The 21,271-nt window shown below is 41.9% G+C and overlaps 1 protein-coding gene across 1 annotated transcript; it reads right to left on the bottom strand.

Moving 5' to 3' along the window:
- Window positions 1–14,213: 14,213 nt before the first annotated feature.
- KCNJ11 (potassium inwardly rectifying channel subfamily J member 11) lies at window positions 14,214–18,847 on the bottom strand. The gene has a single exon (XM_074954925.1). The coding sequence runs from the start codon at window positions 18,323–18,325 to the stop codon at window positions 17,120–17,122; it is 1,206 nt and encodes a 401-aa protein (XP_074811026.1). The 5' UTR covers window positions 18,326–18,847; the 3' UTR covers window positions 14,214–17,119.
- Window positions 18,848–21,271: the final 2,424 nt, after the last annotated feature.

Raw genomic sequence — 21,271 nt, 5'->3', positions numbered from 1 at the left:
ACAGCAAGAACAGGGTGAGGAAATCCAGGCTGGTGGAAAGGGTGGGCTCAGTGGGACTCCAGCACATCAAGTGGCATCCCGGACATGGGGTCCAACCCATCAGACCACTGACAATCAGGGCTGGCCTTACCATGAGGTGAACTGAGGTGGCCACCTCAGGTGCCAGACTTGGGGGGGAGGTGAGGCACCACTAGGACCCAGAGATTCAAAGTTTTGGCCCAAGCAAGGGGGCATGGGGGCGTCATTTGAGCTCCCCGCCTCAGGTGCCAAAATGTTGTGGGCCAGCCCTGTCGACAATAATACCATTAGTAAGGAATGCGGAAATGAAGCATTTGGAAGATGCTTTTTTGTATTGCCAGATTTCAGGCTTTCGTACAAAACCCTTAACTGTAGCCTTTTTTCTAAAAAAGTATCAACAAGAACAAAAGGAGAAATGTACTCTTGGAACAGTGAAAAGGGTGCCCTCGAAGGAGATGGGGAAAGTGCTGCTCTCCTAACTACGTCAAAGAATTTTCAGTTTCAGATACAAAGTCACTAAGTAATGGCACTTTCGAAGTTCCATGCACTATTCATGTATCTTCAGACGTGCATGAGCTTGATGAGGCAGAGCGCTCTCTTGAAGTGACACATAAGGCCCTTCAGCAATATCCTGCTGTTCAGTCAAGAACACTGATGGTCATAAGTAAGCAAAGTGCTTTAGAGTATGTGAAGCAGTTGGTTTAGCTTCTGCAAGTGCAGTAGGTTTCCTGTTGACAGGTTCATAGCTGGCATTACAATAAAACATTTATCAAAATGAATATTGAGTCTCGCTCCACACAGCAAATCCGCATGGTGGGAAATTCAGGCAGCAATTTATTTTTTTGCTTCAGGGTATTGAGGCTGGGTGTTTTTTTCTGAGGGTAAGAGCCATTTGCTCTGTCCCAGGCTTCCTTTCCTGGGTGACCTCTGGGCTTTAGTTATCCTGATCTGAACACATAGCATTGCTGGTGGTAAGATAATAGGTCCTGCCTATGTGGCTATGTTGTTATATCAGTACTGAATTCCCTGGTATCTAGTCATTCTCCTTGTTCCCCGCCTCCCCCGTATAAGATGTTAAAGTCACAAAGTGCTTCCCTAGTTTGCATTTGAAATTCCTAGAAACATGGATACTTGAGAATGACAGGTCCTTTTAAATATCATGTACTTCTTGCAATGGAGAACTCAAAGGGTACACTTGAGATGGACATAGAGTCTAAAGGAATTACAGATGGTGGGAAGTATGCCTGGCTAGTATACTGGCCTGCCACCTTAAAGAGGGCATGGTCTGTGAATTGGTGGCATGTTTAACCTCTGAAAAAACCCAAATCACTGGCATATATGTTGTCATTAGCAAATGATGGCTGGTGACACCCCTTTTGCTACTTCTCAGAGATGCAGCAATATGAATTTCACAACACATCCCCCTATCCTGACCTGGGTCTTGATCTTACATGACTGAAGTCAATGGAAGCTTGACTATTGATTTCAAATGGGCACAGGTTCAGCTGGTGGTCAGAACACACATGTGGCAGCTCCCTTTTGTTATGTAAGTTAGGGCACAATTCAACCCTTACTCTATGGTAACAGTGCCTCTAATTTGGTAGATGTGTGTGTGTGAACCCTATTTTTTCATACATTTTTGTACAACTTAATGCTTATGAGCAAGAAGAATTAGCAGCAATGGCTTGAAGCAGACTGGTGTAGGTAGGTTCCCACTCCAGCTTTGCCAATGGACCTCACTACTGAGTGGTAGCATCCCTGCAGTCCCACCTCCTTGTTTTTCCTTGAGGGGAGATACACAGTTTTATTTGCAAAAAGAAAAGGAGTACTTGTGGCACCTTAGAGACTAACCAATTTATTTGAGCATAAGCAGTTTTATTTGAACATGGTAAATGTACACACACATATATATATTTTGCATCAGATATAATTCAGCATATGACAGAACTTAAAGATGAATATACTACACAATAGTTGGTGGAACAGTGTCAATAAGATAGTATTCGATAACATTCAGATCTAGTATTTTATTACCTGATAATATTCAGGTGGAGACTCCTACATATATTTGCTCTTCCATTTAATAATACAGAATTTGACATTTAAATTTGTTATTTTAAACTTTGACTACTGTGATTAATGTGGCCCCTTTAACTGGAATAAGATCTACATCTACCAACTCTCATTCAGAACCAGAGACTACTGTATAATTGGGCTCAGATTTCACAGAAGTTTTCTACTGTGTCAAAGACAACATGTACAAGTTTGAGTTGCTTAAGGTAGATATTGATGTCACGGCATCACATTTTCAATGTTGGAATGGCAGAAGTTACATGTAGATTCAGAATTACACTGTCACCCAGTCACTGACATTGCATTCTTGATGCCAAGCTCTGAATCAGTTAATTGATCTTTTGTTTCTGCTTCTGAAATTAGGGTATTACGTCTAGAATTGAGAAGATAGTCAAGCTTTCTCAAACGGCTCGACTGCTTAGCAGAACAGATGTGTAAGGGTGCCGCTTCAGTGTATCAATGAAGCAAACTTCTGCCCAAAGTTAGAGGTCTGTAATATTTGCTTTCTGTTCAGAGCCATAGGTGAGTAGTAGAGCCTTGTAGTATAAAAAACTGCATCTCTTTGTAAGTACTGCATATGGATGTTGCAAATGCATACTGCAAAGTGCACGCTCACAGTCTATTTTCCATGCTAGCTTTCAGATCTGTAGGTTGTGATTTGTGATTCAGAGCATAATCTTGGGAGCATTTTGTTCTAAATAAAAGTATATAGTATTGATAGACATTCAAAGGAATACTTACTGGTGGGAGGCAGTTTGATTTTTCCTGAACAGACATCAGAAAATATCTCATTTACAAATACATGTAGAATACATCAGTGAGAAACTAAAATTTAACCTTTGTTACATTTACTTTGTGATTTTGATTTTTTTAAGTTCACTATTTGATGTACCTGAGGACAGCATTTCATTTGGCACAATGTAAAATGTTTTACTTTTGAGTGAAACTATGAAACTTGGGAAAATGCATCAGCCCTTATAAAACCTCAACAGTTGTCATTTTAAGAGATGCCCCAGCATAAGAGCTGATAGCGTGCAGTTTCTGGCAGGAGAGATGCAGCACTTTATAGGACTGAGACATATATTGTTCATCACATTTTAAAAAGTGTGCAAATCTGATTGTTTTCCTTTCTAAACTGTGCCAGTGTTGGATCCAGTGCTGTGTTCCACAGATGTGCCAAGACCAGATGAGCATCTAACTTTGACTTGCACAGTTAATTCTTTCTTCCCTGAAACAATTGATTTGGTTTGGTATAAAGATGAACAAGTGCCAGAGAAACCCTTCATTAGTGATGTGACTAAGGGACCAGAGGGGCTTTTCTTTTGCACCAGTACATTAACATTTTGTCCTAAAGTTGAGGAACTTGGAAATAAATTCATATGCTAAGCTAAATTTAAAGGCTCACACCAGTATAGAGAATGTGCTTGGATGCTGAAAAATTTGAGTGACTTAAAATCTCAAAGTGTTATTTATTTTCTTTTAGTAGAATGAAAACTTGGTAACTGTCCCCACTCAAACCCTTTATGCATAATAATCCTAACCCCCAACTGCCCACTTCATTTCAAGTGCCTACCTTCAATGTGTGTTACCCTTCCGCTTAACAGACTGTCCCAACTTGTATTTAGCTCACAGGAAGGGAAGAACAGTATGAGGTCATCCTGCCTCCTGAAACAAAGTAATTGAACTTTGGAAGATATAAGCAAGGAGAGAAGCCATCATTGGCATCCATCACTAGCCAGACACAGGGGCATAGAACTCTTACGAGCTGAGACAGATAGGTCCTTCAATGACAGAGTGGGAGTTGAAGTCTCTGGAACCGAATATAAGTGAGAAACATGCAGGAGAGAGAAGCTTGTCCTGGGTTTTACTTTTGAAAGAATACATTGCAAAAGTTTACTGATCTATAAAGACAGGGGGGCTGAAACTGAAGTGATAAGCAACTGAATCAACTGATTGTATATAATATTACTGTATTATACAAATATATAGAGTGAGGTCATTTCTGAAAGCTAATGACAAACTGGTGATTAATATCATTGTGAAATGTATGTATTAACACTTTATAAGGAGTTATGGATGCACATTGATATTAGGCCATATGGTCTGCCCAGACAGGAGGGAATGTCACAGATGTCTTCTATGTAAATTAAGCATAGTGGAATCAGGAACAATGGAAGTCTAATTTACATAGAAATCATACAGAATGATGCATTTGTAGAACTTTTTCTTATTGCCTTTTTTGTCCTTTGCTCGGCATAACTCATTTTGTGCCTTAGCCTTTCAAATTTTGTACCTACATGCTTGTGCTATTCTTTTGTCCTTATTTCTAGCAATTTGTCCATGTTCTACTTTTGTAGGATTCCTTTTTGATTTTCAGGTCATTAAAGATCTGATGGAGCCATATTGGCCTCTTACTATTCTTCCTATCTTTCCTTCACATTGGGATAGTTTGCTGTTGTGCCTTTAATATTGTCTCTTTGAGAAACTGCAGCTCTTCTGAACAACTATTTCCCTCAGATTTTCTTCCCACAGGACCGGTTCTCTGAGTTTGTTAAAATCTGCTTTTTAAAGTCCATTGTCCTTAATTTGCTGCTTTCACTCCTTCTTTTCCTGAGAATCATGAAATCTATTATGTCATGATTAGTCTCCCTAAAATTGACTTCAGTTGTCAGATTCTCAACTACTTCATCTCTGTTAGCTGGAATCAAGTCTAAAATGCTGTTTCCTCTGGTTATTTCCTCCACCTTCTGAAATAAAGGTGTTGTCCCCAATACATCCCAAGAATTTATTAGACATTTTATGTTTTGCTGTATTACTTTTCCAACAGATGTCTGGGTAGTTAGAGTCTCCCATTACTACCAGGTCTTGGGTTTTAGATATTTCTGTTATTTGTTCTAGAAATGCCTCATACACCTCCTCTTTCTGATTTGGTACTTTATAGTAGACCTCCACCATGATGTCACCCCTAGTTTAGTCTTGGAAAAGCCATACTTGAAGAAGAGCTCTATGTAGCTCAAAAGCATGTCTCTTTCTCTTACAGAAGTTGGTCTAATAAAGATATTACCTCACCGACCTTGTCTCTCTAATATCCTGGGACCAACATGGCTACAACAATACTGCAAGTAACATAGTGGAAAGTCTCTACTTTTACTTCTATGCTCTTTTACTTCCTAATCATTTTACTTTTGCCTTATTTGTTGTTTTATTTGCCGTATTTACTCCAAAAGCCTCAAAAATTGTATGTGAGCCCAGTATCTCTGTGAGTGGGGAGGCTGTCACATTATCTTGCCAGGTGACAAATTACTATCCAGCACAATGTCAGATGTGCTGGATGAGAGTTGTTAAAGAGCTCACCGAGGCTGCAATTAAAACCTCAGCTTGATACAGCAACAAATCTGTACCACAGAGAAAGCCAAGTGACATTTACAGTTGAACCTGAGGACCATGCATTAGAGCTCACTATTGAAGTCATCCATTGCAACCGAACTATAAGAAATGCTTGTCCCCTCAATTTAAAAGGTGACTGGTTTTGTGCAAGGCACTTCTGCTCTCTCCATTTTTCTGTTTCACATTAAAAGGGCATGGCTCAGAGCTAGAACGGAAGTTGATGCTGTTTGGGACCAGCATTAACTCTCATATGGATATTTGATCAGTGACTCTGGTGGGGAAATTCTGTTGAGCATAGCTTCACCCTGGCTATTCCAACCGTAGTACAACTCCTCCTATTCTACAGAGCCCACCCCTAACAAACATGAGGTGTTGTGTGGGCTGAGGATAAGGAGTGAGCTTGCAGTAGAACTGCTGTTCCTGCCCTCTTCATCATCCAGTCTGGTTCTGCAAGGTTCTGCTCCCTTCCCCTTGTATGTAGAGTATCTCAAACATGTAAAGCTTAAATTCAAAAATTTGTCCCAGTGTCAAAAGCCAGAGATTTCTTGCAAGCAACCCTACAATAGCAAACCAATGTGTGCAAGGGAGGAAAAATATTCAGCAAAGAAAGATTTAGACTAAAAATTTCAAAGCTGCCAAGGGATTTGTATATTTGATTACCATTAACTCTAATGGGAACTAGGTATCCAAATCCCTCAGCTTAACTTCAAGCTTTCAAGAGCCTCTTAGGAACAACAAAGAGAAAAGAAACACACTTAGAAGCTATGTAACATTACCCTATCCATATCTTTTAGAAGAATAAAAGTATGAATATCTCAGTGGGAGCTGTACCAAAAAGAGAAGAGGGAATTATTCTTTAGTAAAGCTTGGTAGTTAAAAATTATTTATATGTTTATAATGCACAAGTATAAAAGGGAGTCTCGGAAGTTATCCCTTGTGCAATGTGTTTTAAGCTACCAAGAGCAAAATCTCTCTTTTCATTAACAACTTCTTCATTAGCACTGAATCTTTGCTTTCCAACTTCCTGCATATCAGACTCTGTAGCTACCAACTACATGTTTATTTGATATAAAATTCTTTCACACTCCTCTTTATATATCTATCATGAGCACATACTACAGCATACCTAATACCTTCCTTGAAGTTTAACTTTGTTTTTATAGATTTAAACATATTTATGTATTTCCACACTTTTTGCAGGTTTTCCAAGAATTACAAGTATTGTTCTTAGTCCAAATGATGCGGAGTATGGAAAACGCTTTCCCTTACTTGCAAAGTCATGGATTTCTATCCCAAAGATATTCAGGTCCATTGGTTTCAGGAAGATGGTAAAATCAAAAAGGGTTCATCAGTACAAGAGCCAAAGCAGGATACAAGGGGCTTTTTCTATATGTCTTCTAATCTTCAGCTAATAGCCTCTGCTCTAGATTATGGCAGAAAGATTGGTTTAATAGTGCTGCACAAGACTCTGACAAAGCCCCTTACAAAAAACGTGTACCTAAAACTCCCAGGTATGTATAACAAATGTATGGGTTGTTTTACTTTTAGGCATGATAGGGCAATATTTGAACTTGAGGAAAAAGAAGTATTTTTGTTTTATGGATAGCGGGCCGGATCCCTTAAGTGTAGTGCAGGAGGGTGTACATTATGCCTCCCAGCGACAGAGATTGACCCCAGAGAAGGGCAAACAATGTTACTAGCCACTGCTCTCCGCATTTATATTGTGCTGGGACAACTTTAGGCTTCAGTCAGGACTATATGGAAATTCCATAGGGGGAGTCTGATGAAAAGATCTAGGGCCAGATTTACAAAGATATTTAGGTGCCTAAAGATTGAAGATAGGTGTTTTTGTAAACCCTACTATGCACTGATGTTATGTCAGTGCCAAACCAATTGATTTTCAATGGCAGTCGAGTGCCTATCCTGCTTAGATGTATTTGTAAATCCCTCTATGCATTTATCTGCATCTTTAGGCACCTGAAGTCCTTTGTAAAGCTGTCCCCACTGTATCCCACTGCTGACTACTTTTGGTGTAGCAACAGAGCTCTCCCTTCTTACAAATGCTCATGATGTCTTCTGAATATTTTGGAGTATAATGTAGCCAGTTACAATTTCTAGCCCCAGGTAACAGGACTTTGAAGTGAAATTGAACAGTTTTACCTTTTATATTTATTTATTATATTTATGCTGTTGAAGAAACACTCTAAGAGTTACAGAAATTAATTTAAACAAAGATATCTTTCAGGCACCATATACATAAGCACAATGTACTAACTAGGACAGTTCTAACAGTGGAATGCTCACATGTAGACAGGGCCTCAGTTTCCCTGTAACAGTCATAGGTAAATTTCCAACAAGATTTTTGCCTATTCCCTATGGTTTCTAGTTTCCTATTGCAAATTCTACAGACTTCAGACAATTACTGTAAATTGAATCTATCTACCATTAACGCAGTCTTCGATGTTACTCCTACAGAGTAGATAAATACATTAACAGGGTTTTATTTTTGTGACCCTCCCTATCAAAATAACTATCACTTCAGAGAAACAATTTTCTGGACAATTCACTGACTTTCCCTATTCCCTTATGAATCTACAATCCACCTGGGAAATATGCTAACCTTACCCCTACTCCCCAGGCTGGGTCTCTCCTTTTCTTTACCAGACACCCACTATCTTCCCTTTACCGCCAATCCCTACCCTTTTGCCTTTCAAGTTATCTTCCCACTCAGCCTGTCTTCCAAGCTACTTGTTTTCAACCCAACAGCAGAGTTACTGACATCTCCACCCCAAAAAACACCTTCCAGGGCTAATTCTCCAAATCAGCAAAGGGGTGTTGAGAGTACTAGCCACCCACATCCTACCCCAGTGTTGTGTGTGCATTCCAGTAGCTTTTGGGGTTAAAAATTTAATTATCTTAAATGAACAGGACCTCAAACAAAAGACATTGTTCAATTTGTTTACATATCTGTGAGATTATTTACCAGCTTCTCAGGGCAAAGAAAAAAACCATACAAAAAGAGTTAAATACTCACAAGCTGGAAAGGTGAGAAGGAGTTACAGCCTGTAGTTGCTGAAGACAAAATTGCTCTTTTAGGGGCACAGCTGGCTCGCTCTCCCATATTAAAAAGGCCAGCGATCAAGAGAGCATGCTCAGAAAGGCTCCCAAGATAAGGGAAGGGTCACATTGGTCACTAGGCAGTTATAAAGCAAAGAGATTTCAGGATAAAGGGGCTAAGCACCTTGCCCCCTCCAAGGCAAGTCCATTTCCATGTAAATAAAAAAATATTTCTGCTCAGAAGTACATTACGTAGCCCTCAGTGTCCTCCACTATATCATGGATCACAGACTGCTGCTGCTATAGCCCTGGGAGCCAATGGTACCATGGAAACTGGGGCAGCCATGTTGCCATGGCTGGCAGACTGAGGGAGGAGAATTTTGTGCAGCTGGTGCCAAGTCTGTGGGATTTGGCCAAGGGTTTCCCAAATGTCTACACGTGTCTCTGCAGCAGGCCCTATCCCCGCCAAACCATTTTAGGAAAATGTATTCTGTGCTTACTAGAAAATTTCTTTTGAGTGCTCAGGTCCATAGATCCATTACAATGGGTATTTCAGCCTGCTTGGGGGCAGAACCACCACCTGTCAGGCATTGGAACTGTCCCTTCAAGTGGATTAGCTTCCCAGACAGGAAGGTTGGGGTGGGGTGCTGCAGAAGCCCATATTCTGTTAGGGGCAGTTGGAATGGAGAGGATCTCTTTCAAGCAACTTGGTCCCAGAGTGATTCCTGAACACCACACAGGGGAATGTCCCACCCCCTACAGCTCACTTCAATTTTTTCTGCCTCCTCGGTGGTTGGCAGCTAAGCCAGACCTCCCTGCTGCAGAACTTTGCTGGGGAAAATTCCAGACTTTATTTCAAATTTCTGACTAATACTTCAGCTCAAAAATGTGTCCATGTAATTCCCAGGCATGTCCCAGGGCTGCATTTGATTTCTGGGGTGACTTTCTCCTTCAGCTCTGTTTCTCCTTCTGAGGTGTTTGCAGCAGTTGCTGCCCCATCAGGCTTCAGGGAGAGAGCTAGGCTGACGAAAACAGGTGAAAGGAGTGGTCTGTGTCCTTTGCTTCCCATATCCAGTGTCCCACTGGGAGCTCATCTGGCTTTGTGGGAAGAGTGCAGTTTTCCTCTGAGCCCAGTCTGGTGGGGGGGTCCCCCAGCCCTCCTCTCCCACACCAGAAAGGCTCAGGACTGGAGAGGTCAGCTCTGATGGGATGCGGGATACAGGCTACAGCCCAGGGCAGGGCAGGGTCACCTAGACCCCCCTATCCTTGGCAGGAAAGGAGGCAGGTAGGAAACATGGAGCCCTCAAAGAGTTAGCGTCTATGGGTAAGTGCAGATATTTTAATCTGTTGACTGAACTCAGTATTAATAGGTGTGTCAGAAGACAAACAGGAAGCGGAGTAAAGAGAGACTGGAAATGCTTTGCCTTGGGAAATTCCTCCAAGTCCGTCATTGCAGACTCACATGTGTGACAGTTCTTTAAAGCTTTATTGTGTTTCTGCCTCTGAGTGGTTTGTAAATGTCACGGTAAACCATAGCTGCATGTAGCATACAGCAACTCATAAACCCCCAGAACTGCTAAGAGATGGTGATATCTAGACACTCTCAAGAATGTCTTCTGCTCTTTTAATAGCACAGCTTGGGCAAGGGTGTATAGATTTGTATCAGGTATCTTTCTCCTGTTGCTAACATCAAAAATAGTACACAGAGTCATTTGTTACAGACAGTGAACAAAACACCCACCAGACATTTTGAACACACTTCACATAATCTTGTAGGACCTAAATCCTGAAATATTTTCCTAGTTTTTCTTCAGGCAAAGTTCTCATTGATCTCAGCAGGAGCTTCGCTTGAGTAATGACTGCAGGACTGGCCCCTCCATCTTCTCTGTCTTTGGGTTAACTCCTTCCCACCACTGACTTCAATGAGACTATATGTTTGTGTGAAGTTAGACAGGTGAGGCCCTTTGGGTCTGATCGAAAGCCCACTGAAGTCAATGAGAGTTTTTCTATTGACCTCCATTGGCTTTGTATCAGGCCTGTTATGCTTCTGTATACTGTGGACATGGCCTTTTACACTTCTCAACTTGGGGCAGTTATATCTGACTGAATGTAAGCCAGTGTGTGAGGTCAAAATGCAGAGAGTACCACTAATCAGTTCTGATCTCGCAAATTTGAGAGGAAACACAAGTGTGGCACTGCAAGAGAGGAGGGGGTGAGGAAGAGAAATGCCAGTTATTTAAAAATCTCTTCTTCCCATAAGTCCTGTCACTCCATCCTCATGGCCCCTTCGCTTTCATTGCTTCCATCTTCCACCTAGTTAAAAACATAAAATCTTATTTTCTCCCTGTTGTTCCTAGCCCCATAGCATCAACTGCTGAGGGAAGATGATACACACAGGGGGCACTATAGCGGAATCATTGACTCTTACCTTTAATTTCAGGGCCTTGCAGCAGGTCAGATTCCATTGCTAGTGAAATTGGAGTTCATGCAGTCTGGCACCTTCTAGTGTGATTTATTCATTCACACTATATATATTACATGTTGCTGGTTTTCAGCAGAGGGAGTCACAAGCTACAAGCAGGCAATCTGCTTTACAGGGACTGACCGAGCTTATGTCCCCCCCCGCCTCCACATTACCATAGTATCTGAGTGTTTCACACTCTTTAATGTATTTATGTTTATGGCACTCCTGTGTGGTTAAGGAGCACTAAAATACCAGTCTCACAGATGGGAAACTGAGACACTGCATGACTAAGTGACTTGTCCAAGGTCACACAGGAAATCTGTGGAGGAGCAGGGAATATGGCAGTAGTCCCAAACTATTGCCCTAACTACTAGACAGGCTTTTCTCTCTTTATTTCAGTCATCACAGCCTAGCTGCCCAGGAACAGCTCCCTTCAGTCTGTCCCTCTCGTCTCCAACTGCCTTTTTACACTCCTCCCTGACCACCCTCAGACTCCCTACCTCTCTCTGCAACCATCCCACAAGTGGCATGGAACCTGCGTGTCTTGGCAGCCTAAAGCCCGCCAGTGCAAGGGTCAGAAGAGCAGCAGATTCACTCCCTAGTAGAGTCATCACACTGCCTCTGGGACTTACAACTGCAGAGGCTTCATCCACATTTGTCCCACCTCCAAAGCCAACGTTCCTAATAATTCTTTTCATTCTAGAGGGAACTCACAAAAATCCACAAAGCCACTACTCTATCCTCCTGAAAATCCACTTGTGTTGTGATACCCACAAACTACCTGACTGTGGGTAGGCAGCTGATATGCTATGACTGATGCTTAGTCACTCATCACATGGCTGTCTCAACATTCCCTTGTATTCCCTGTCTGTTTGTAGTATCCAGCTGTTGTCTCCTGCCTCACCCTTTGCTTGTAAACGCATTTGAACAGGGTCATTTTTATATTGTTTGTGGCACACTAGGGCCCTGCCCCGAGCTGGGGCATGGAGACACAGTACATATATTAATTAATACAACTAACAGGGCGTCTTTCATCCAAAGCTCACAGACTGCTAAGCATCAGCTAAGCCTCACAATGCCTGTGTGAGGTGTGCGAGTGCTCAGACAGGATGGTGATAACTGGGGTTTAAACACCCAGACAATGGTTATCACCATTTTACAGATATGTTAACGGAGGCAAATCCTACACACTGGTGATCTGTGTGTTAAGAGCATTCCTGTAAAAACACATGCACAGACCCCTGCAGCAAGGTGGCAAAGGGCTCTGGGTGGACACAGAATCCACCTGTGCAGAACAGTTTGCAGGATTAAGGCTTCAGTGACTACAGCAAAGGCACCAAATGAGTAAATAACAGATGGGACTAGAGTGCAGGATTACTGACCCCTTCCCTGACCTATTCCCCAGTATCTAAACCACACTCCCTCCCACAATGCCCTGCAACATGAACAAAACAAGATGCTTTGCTAGACCTTATTAGTATCCAATAGATATTAATAGGCCACTGATTCTTTAAGTTTTATTAATAAGCATCAGTGATAGGTGAGAGGCTTGATATTTCACATAACTGTTTTCTGTGTTGCTGAAATCTATGACATTCTTATGGTTGTTTTTTTGGAAACAAATTCTTCAGTGCTTTTTTCACAAAATCAGATCTGTGCTACAATACTTAACCAGCGTATGTTTGTGTGTGTGAAAGAGAGAGAGGGGGATACGGAAAAGCTTAAAGAAACAATTACAACGTCAATGCGCATTCTGTTGATTAATAATTAGTATTACATTATTAACTAGGAATAAATAGCCAATCAATCATGAGACTCAACTACTGCAGTTCCCTCCCAACAAGATTTCCAGCAGGGCTCCTCTGTGCAAAATGCAGCAATGCGTTTACTCACTGGATTGAGCAACTGTGATCACATTACGTTGGACCTGCATTCTCTATTATGACTTCTATAAAGGGTAGATTAAAAACCAGCAAGGCCAATTCAAAATCAAAGCCCATTACAGTATGTAGGATCTGGCTTTATTTGGTACCTGCTCCTGTCTCCTGACCATCCCATCCACCTTTTCGGTATTCAGTCATCTCAGTTTAGGTCAGTAGCTGATCAAGCCTTTCCTGTGGTGACTGCCCAGGCATGGCCCTTACTCCTCCTTGATATCTGTCTCAGTTCCTCTCTCCCCCCCCCCCCCCCCATCATATTCTTTTAAAGAAGTATTTAAAAATATATTTGCTATGACGGTTATTTGACGTTCCCAGCCACCACATGCAACTGCCTGAGTTTGCTTCTGGTTTTTAATATTTTTTGTTGCAGATATTGTAATATTGAGATTTTTATTGTGTTTTATACTATATTATTATGACTTGTCCATCAGTGCTTTGTGGCAGGGTCATTTATAACTAATATTGGGCTCTATAATGCTATCATTTAGAAAAAAAAGGTGCCTATTGATTTCAATGGGGAGCTCTGCATAAAATTGATGGCACAACAGGGCTTATTATTCTTATTAACAGTGACTAAAAATTATGTTAAAACTGTGACAAATACCTTGACTAGCCTTCAATTGATTTTTTAACATGATTCACCTGTTTTTTCTTGTAATCCCATCTGTTAAATTGAATCTTCTCCATCCCTTTATTGCTATAATATATTAATATCTGAGTCATGAAACTTGGCTTTTCACAGAGACTTATTCAGGGTGTGATCCTGAGTTAAATGGGACTAAATGTATTTGTGAATAAAGTTTCTCGTGTCCATGTTTGCAGAACTGGATCCTTTCTTTCATCATTCAAACAGTTTCATTTACCCTGTTCAATATTGCCAAATAGAGCACTAGGCAGCATGAACTGTGAGCTTCTCATAACTTAATAACCATTAATGGACCACTTCAGGGTACTTGCTAGGGATTACTCCCATCAGATATCCAGGGTACTCTTGGAGAGTTCAAAACCCCCACTCGTGGACTACAGAACAAGTCATTTAGCTTCATGCTAAGATAAAGTTTTTTTCCATACAGAATGATAGCACTAAAGCTCTAACCGGATCACTCAGAAGAGAGAATGTGCTTGGTCAGTGTAAACCCAAACTCACAGAAAGCTTCAGATTTTGGGTGTTCTCACATCCCTTGTAAATAACAGTTGATGGCAACAAAATAAAATGTTCTTCACAAATTTTTAATGTCTGGAGGCACTTTTTAACATTTAACTTTTTTCCCCATGACATTTGACGTTGAAAATTCTTTTTGTGTGTGTTTAAAACCTCTAAAGAAGAAGATAATTTAAACTGAGAAAAATAAAAGACTGGAAACAGATTTATGAAAGTCTTGGTTAAATTCATGAAAATCTTGGTTAAAGCCACAGAAACCATTATTTTGTGATTCCTTTCCTTTTGATTCTCTTCCTTGAGATTCCTTTCTTTGGCATCTGTTACTCCAACACTGGAGAAAACTAGATTTCTTGTAAAGATACACAAAAGATGGTCCTGAAAACAGTTCAGTAACAGCAAGCTCCTCCTCCCAGCTTTGCCCTCCTCATCTCACAGAAAACAAAGAGAATCCATGTAGCTTGAGTAATACAGATTCCCTTGAGGGAAAAATAATCACGGGCACTTGCATGGTAGTGTTGCTTAAATTGCTTCTCACGTAGGCCAAATCCTAAAAAACACTTTAGTGTAATAACAGCTTCCAAACAATTTCCAATAAACATCTACAAGTATCTCTTATACACTGATATAAGGCTCAACAGAGAAAAGACAATGACTTTTCAGGTCATTTGAAATTCCCCTAGTGATATTTATCTATGCATTTTATAATGACAGGATGGTAGGATAGTGACAGGTAGCAAACAGAAGAGTAAATTTGCAAAGGGGCATACACCTTCTACCTGCACCTAGGAGAAACATGCAGAACTACCTTTCAGGAGCAGAATGGCACAGTAAGTAAAACAAAGGGTAGGCAAATAACATTGCAATTAAATTGAATTTCAAAAAAGTAACTTCACCACCAGAAACATTTTTTAGGCTTTTCCTATTTTTTTAAAAAAATGTAGCATTTGTTTTTATTTTACCAAAATATAAAATGTATATATTCAAATTTTCCTTGCATGTGGCTATACATTAGTCCTATTTTGATCATAAGCTGTTCCGGACAGGGACCTTGTTTTCTCATTGTGAAACACCTAGTATACTTTTAGCACTGTACAAATAATAAAAAGTTTGTTAACCCTTTGGAAAATTAGACACATATTTACATGCTCCTAAGCATTCATTTAGCTGGCAGCCTGGATAGTGCCAGTGCAAGCCTTAATATTGCTAAAATATGCAACTATTAACAATATAAATAGTATTTCTAATATTCTAAAATGGACTGAGATTTTATTTCTGGAATTGCATTTCATTTTACCATAGATTCTTATTTAGTGAATATGCAACTTTCCTTTTCCCTTTTAACCTTAGCTTGCATGAATGTGTTATGATACTGACAAGTCTAAAAAAACTGACCAGAGCAATGCTAACACAAATTGTTTTCGGAGTTGTCTTGTCTTAGTGCATAAGAGACAAAGAGTTGTCACACTGAAATGCCTTTGAATAAAAGACCATTAGTAATGTAACCTCTCACAGCTTCTTATGAAATATCAACACCACACAACTTCTGTCACGAGTGTGGGCCCAGTCTCTGTTCAGGCTTAGACCAAATTCCCTTTCACTTCAATGACAATTTGAGGTATTTGTAAACAATATATTGTAAATTGCATTATCAGGGTCCTATACTGTAAGCCTTCCACACATGGAAATGCTATTGTTGTTAATGTGGGGTTCCTCCTGCAGAGGATTTACAGGATCCGGCTAATAGGGACTGGCTATCCAGTTTTCTCTCTTCTATTTGTAAACTGAGTGAATTCGTTGTACGAACATGGATAGTTTGTTTTCCATTAAGTGCCTGATCCTGTATTAACAGCTCACACAAAATTCAATATAGGCAAGGAGAATTTAAGGTATGAGGGGAATTTAGGCTCAGACCCTAAATGAAAAGGAAACAAAGGTGACATGGCACCCAGGAAGTGGATTGCATTGTCCCAGAAGTCCCTCCTTTTCATGACCACAAATCACATTAACATCATTTTTAAACCTGAAATTTTTTTAAAAGGTGTTGCTGAGTGCATGCAAATACTGTTCAATGTAATTTGGGTCTGCTCTTCTGCAGATGACTTTCTACATAAGATCTCTGATTTTATTTAATTTCCATCTTATTTGATGGCATTTACTCTGATGTGTAGGATTGGGAAATGAATTTTCATAAGTGTCCTACTTCATTGTAGCAGGGTTTTTGTTTGTTTTCTTACATACAGTCACTTAATATATTTCATTTTTTTCTATGTCCAGTACATTTCACTCATGTCATAGCAATTAATATCTGCTGTTCTTTGTAAAGACAAAATATTTTTAGAGCCATAGTTGCATCATTCACTGTCAGAAATGTATATTAAATATATTAAATGTTTATTTTGTAAAATGGTTTTAAAATTAACAAAAGCATGCAGTTTATATTGCTTTTTCAATCAACAGATCCAAACATACAATATGGACTAAATAAATCTGTAAGTTTATTTCTTTAAGACATAAAGCACCATAATCTAAACAGACACCTTCACATCTGGACTTTTTTGGGGTGCAAATCTTACTGCATGGTCTTTTTGTTGTTATTTAAACTCCATTTAACTTTAATAATTATAATTGAAGACTTTTTTTCCTGTATTGTGATTGTTTATAAAACCAGTTTAAAAACATTAACTTTCTGAGGGCATTGCAAGACCAAAAATAATGCAACCTGATAGGCTACAGATAAACTTACTTTTCAAGAAAAGGCGTTATTCAGTGTGCACAAATCATCCAAAATGATCATGCAAATAAACAGGACAGTCTTAACTGAAATTACAAGCAACAGAATAAAATTTTTCCACACCCAATGTTGCTTAAAAATGTTGCACGCCTTTAAAAAAATAAAATTAACTTTAATTTATCCTGCAATAAATAATACTACACACACCTTGTGCTACCAACCTGGCTAAGAAAAATAAGAGGTCATCTCAGTGTTCTTGTTTATTGCATCTTTCCTCTAAAACGGGGTCAGGAAGGCTCATCAGTTATGGTAAATTTGGGCTTTAACCTGAAAGACCTCTTCCTGCTGGTGCTTTTAGGTGACAATGGGATGGAGTCTATGATGCTCCTGTCTTCCTCTAGCTGCCTGGCAGTGCAAGAGGGGGTGGGTACTCTGACCGTGTTGCCAAACTTAGAGTAGTCCACTGAGTACCTACCATCTTCCTCAGCCACGATGGGCACAAACCTTTGGCCCCAGAGGATTTCATCGGCCAGATAGGAGGTCCTGGCTTGGGTGGTGATGCCAGTGGTCTCCACCACCCCTTCCAAGATGACGATGACTTCTAGGTCCTCATGGTGGTTGAGGTGTTGGGGGGAGATGTCGTAGAGGGGGCTGTTCTTGTCTATCACATGGTAGATGATGAGCGGGGAGACCAGGAAGATGTTGCTGCCCCCGACCGGGTTCTCCATCTGGATGTCGACCTGGTTGAGGGGCACCACCTCGCCCTCCAGGCTGGTGGTCTTCTTCACCACTTGCATGCGGATGGTGGCGCTGATGATCATGCTCTTGCGCAGGTCGCCCACCCGCAGCATGAAGCAGAGCCTGCCCTCCCGCAGGGCGATCACGGCGTGCTTGCTGAAGATGAGGGTCTCCGCCCGGCGGTGCGCCTGAGCCGTCTTCATGAAGATGCAGCCCAGCATGATGGCGTTGATCACCAGCCCCACGATGTTCTGCACGATCAGAATCAGGATGGCGGCCGGGCACTCCTCGGTCACCATGCGGCCCCCGAAGCCGATGGTCACCTGCACCTCGATGGAGAAGAGGAAGGCGGAGGTGAAGGAGTGGATGCTGGTCACGCAGGGCACGAACCCCCCGGCCTCCGCCTCCCCAGCCCCCCGGCTACCCCCTGCCTGCAGCTGCGTGCTGTGGTCCAGGTCCCCGTGGGCGAAGGCGATCAGCCACCAGGTCATGCCGAAGAGCAGCCAGCTGCACAGGAAGGTCATGGTGAAGATGACCAGCGTGTGCGGCCACTTGAGGTCCACCAGGGTGGTGAAGACGTCCTGCAGGAAGCGGCCCTGCTCCCGGATGTTCTTGTGGGCCACGTTGCAGGTGCCGCTCTTCCCCACGAACCTGGCCCGCCGCTCCCGGGCGCGGTAGCGGGCGTGATCCGGGACATCCTCGGCGAGGCGGGTCAGCACATACTCCTCGGGGATGATCCCTTTCCTGGACAGCATGGCTCCCCCGGGGCGCTCAGCAATGCCCCATGCCGGCTCCGGCGAGCAGCCCGGCACACGCGGATCCTCCCCACCCGCCTGCTCTCCCTTCCCCGGCTCCGCTCCCAGGCCCCGCTGCCTTCTTCCTCCGTCCCCGCAGCCCAGTCCTGGGCAAGCCCCAGCTGCTCACGCCAATCACCGCCCCGGGAGCGGCGCGGGAGGGTGGGGATAGGAAACGGGGAGGCAAAGGGTTAGCATCTGGTGCACGGCTCCGGATTGCAGCGGCCAGGGCTTCGGGCATGCAGAGCCTCCGCCCGGGCCTGTCCCCAAAGGCCGGGAGCTCCCCCCGCCACCCGTGAAAGGGACGATGCACGGAGAGGTGCATTCAGCCCCCCTGCGCTCGGCACGACTGCAGCGCTCTTGCGCCGCCCAGTGCAAGGTGGGGAGCACCAGGGGGCGCCTCGGCGCCAGAGATTCCCGGCTCAGGTGGATGGAGCGCAGGCGGGGGGGCACCGAGAGAGCGGGTGTCACGAGACGGGGCGAGCAGGGGACACACAAATCCTCTCTCCTTCAGCCGGGGGGCGGGGAGAAACGCGCAAAGGGCCTCACCGTGCAGGTCCCTCTGGGCCTGCGAGTGTCAGCTCATTTCCCTGCAGCGATCTCCCTGCACCAGCTCCGTGTGTGCCCTTCCTCAGGGACAGAAAGTGCCCTGCGGTCATCGCCAGCCTGCTCGAAGCAGAAGGGAAATCTGCCGCCAGCCAGGTGCAAATAAAGCTAGCCGAGTAAAGAGTGTGAGGGAAAGAGAATGGAGTGACCACCAGGGAATAGCCGGGGCTTTAATGCCGTGCAGTGCAGCTTTCCTTGCCCTAGTGAACAGGCTCCTGGTAGAGCAAGCCGTTCTGGGGTTTGAGCTTGATGGTCTTCTAACAAACAAAAAAAAATTCCCATCGTTACGCATGCTGCGCACTGCAATTAAAAAGGGGTGGTTTGGCTCTGTTTATATTTACATTCTGCTGCTGCACTGAAAGCTAGCTCTGTTCTGTGCAAGGGTTGTTTCCTTTTAGCAGTGGAACACGGCAAGATTATAAATAAAATGTTTTTTAAAGGGAGGTTTGGCAAGTTTTTCCAGGGGGAGGTTTCTAGTCAAATTGTTGCACTTCGTAAACCGGTTCAGATCAGGGACAGAACAGATTGGGATAATGCAGACCTAGACAAAGGTCACTTGGCAAATTCATTTATAACCTAAATATTAAGATCATTTTTAGCACCATGATTCTCTGAATCCCAAATCAGTATGTTGGGGAACCAATCTTGTTTTTTCTGTCAGTTTCAAACATTGTATCTTGTACAATTAAAAAAAAAGTTGACGTTTTGATTAAGTTATATGATATTGCTTTAGCTCAATGGGGCATAAAACTGCAGAAATTCTCAACTTCTGGTTGCTGATCCATGTGATAAATAAATACATACATCTCTGAGCTATTTCTGTGGCATATAGACTGCTGGTATGACTTCCATAAATATTTATGTTAAATTTTATTAATTATCTTGTTTATTTAGTGGTGGTCTTGATTGAGAGTATTTTGAGGATAGCTTTACGTTTGTTCATATTTTTTAATATGATTAAGTTTTGTGTTTGTCTGACTTGTGCTGACATATAAAATGGCTCTTTTCAAATAAATCTTTATTAAAAGGAAATTCAGAGGAGGTTGCATTGCAATTTTTATTTAAATAGTAGGAAAGGCTGCATTTAAGAATCAGATGGTTCAGCTGGATAATGAAGGATGGGAACTTTGTTTACAGAGGTCTTGATCCAGCAAAGCACTTAAGCCCAGGCTTAAATACAAGCTTGTAAATACATTTAAGCCTGGGCTTAAATGAATCAGTGCCCAAAACAGCTCTAACTGAATTGTCTAGAATTATTTATCATTTATCCCTAAACTTTTAAAAGAAAGGTTGCTGAATGGATAGCTAATAAAGCAGAAGAAGTAGTTTTCTAAAGCCAAGAACCAGTGCTCCGGTATGAGAGGTGGAGAAGATGTGAGCCATAGCAGGAAGGCACATGAACGCAAGCAAGGGGTTGTTGGATGGATCCTGCAAATGCAGTAGAAGAGAAAGGAAGGAGGGAAGGCTTAATCCTACCCCATGTGTATTTTACAACAACAACATGACTTCAAGAGATGTTAAAATTGCTAGAGGAGGTAACAAAAAAGAAGAACCCAGAGCTTATGTTTGGTGTGTGAGTACGTGTGCACACACCATGTGCAACCAAGAGAATGTGCATTATTTAATTACAGAATCTGGAATGATTTTTCCAGAGTGTATAGTTAGCAATAATTTTTAAAGGGCACCATCAGTGGGTTTATGCTCAAAACTAATTGAATAAAGACCGTAAATAAGTATACTGTTTTATATTTGTGCCTCGATAGTAAAATGATTGAATTGCTTGAGTTTACCAGCATGTACTGCCTGGGGTGTCTTTCTTTTGTGATAACGTTAAGGAAGAATATACACAAAAACAATTGCTTTGCCCTGCATTAAAAGGAAAGGGTTGGAGGTTTCCAGGGGTTTGCATTGGTCAGATCCCCCTTAAGCTTCGGAGGATTTAAGTGTTGTGCCATAAAATCTAAGCAGTTATGGGTATTGATTTACTGGATACTGTATCAATACTATAAAGCAGGTTAGTGGGTGGGAGCCAACCAGCATTTGAGGTTGAAATGAACTATGCAACTTCTGCATCTAATGTTCTCATGGCCTGACTATTGATTTTAGAATAAATATTGCTGACTATACACTATTAGCCTGGAAAAATCATTCCAGATTCTCAAATTAAAGTGATTAATGTTGCCTGGATAGTTTTAAAAATATGGATAAACAGTTATACACACACACATCCAAACATATCTTAGATTGATGTACATAGTCCTTTGGGAGGCTCTATTTTCAATATTCTCTCTCTCTCCCTCT

The sequence above is a fragment of the Natator depressus genome, chromosome 6 (assembly GCF_965152275.1).
Source record: "Natator depressus isolate rNatDep1 chromosome 6, rNatDep2.hap1, whole genome shotgun sequence".
NCBI classification, from domain to species: domain Eukaryota; kingdom Metazoa; phylum Chordata; order Testudines; family Cheloniidae; genus Natator; species Natator depressus.
This window is presented reverse-complemented; position numbering and strand designations above follow the sequence as displayed.

What these genes read in the sequence shown, in the direction of transcription:
- KCNJ11 (XM_074954925.1), bottom strand. Translation starts at nt 18,325, where the DNA reads ATGCTGTCCAGGAAAGGGATCATCCCCGAGGAGTATGTGCTGACCCGC.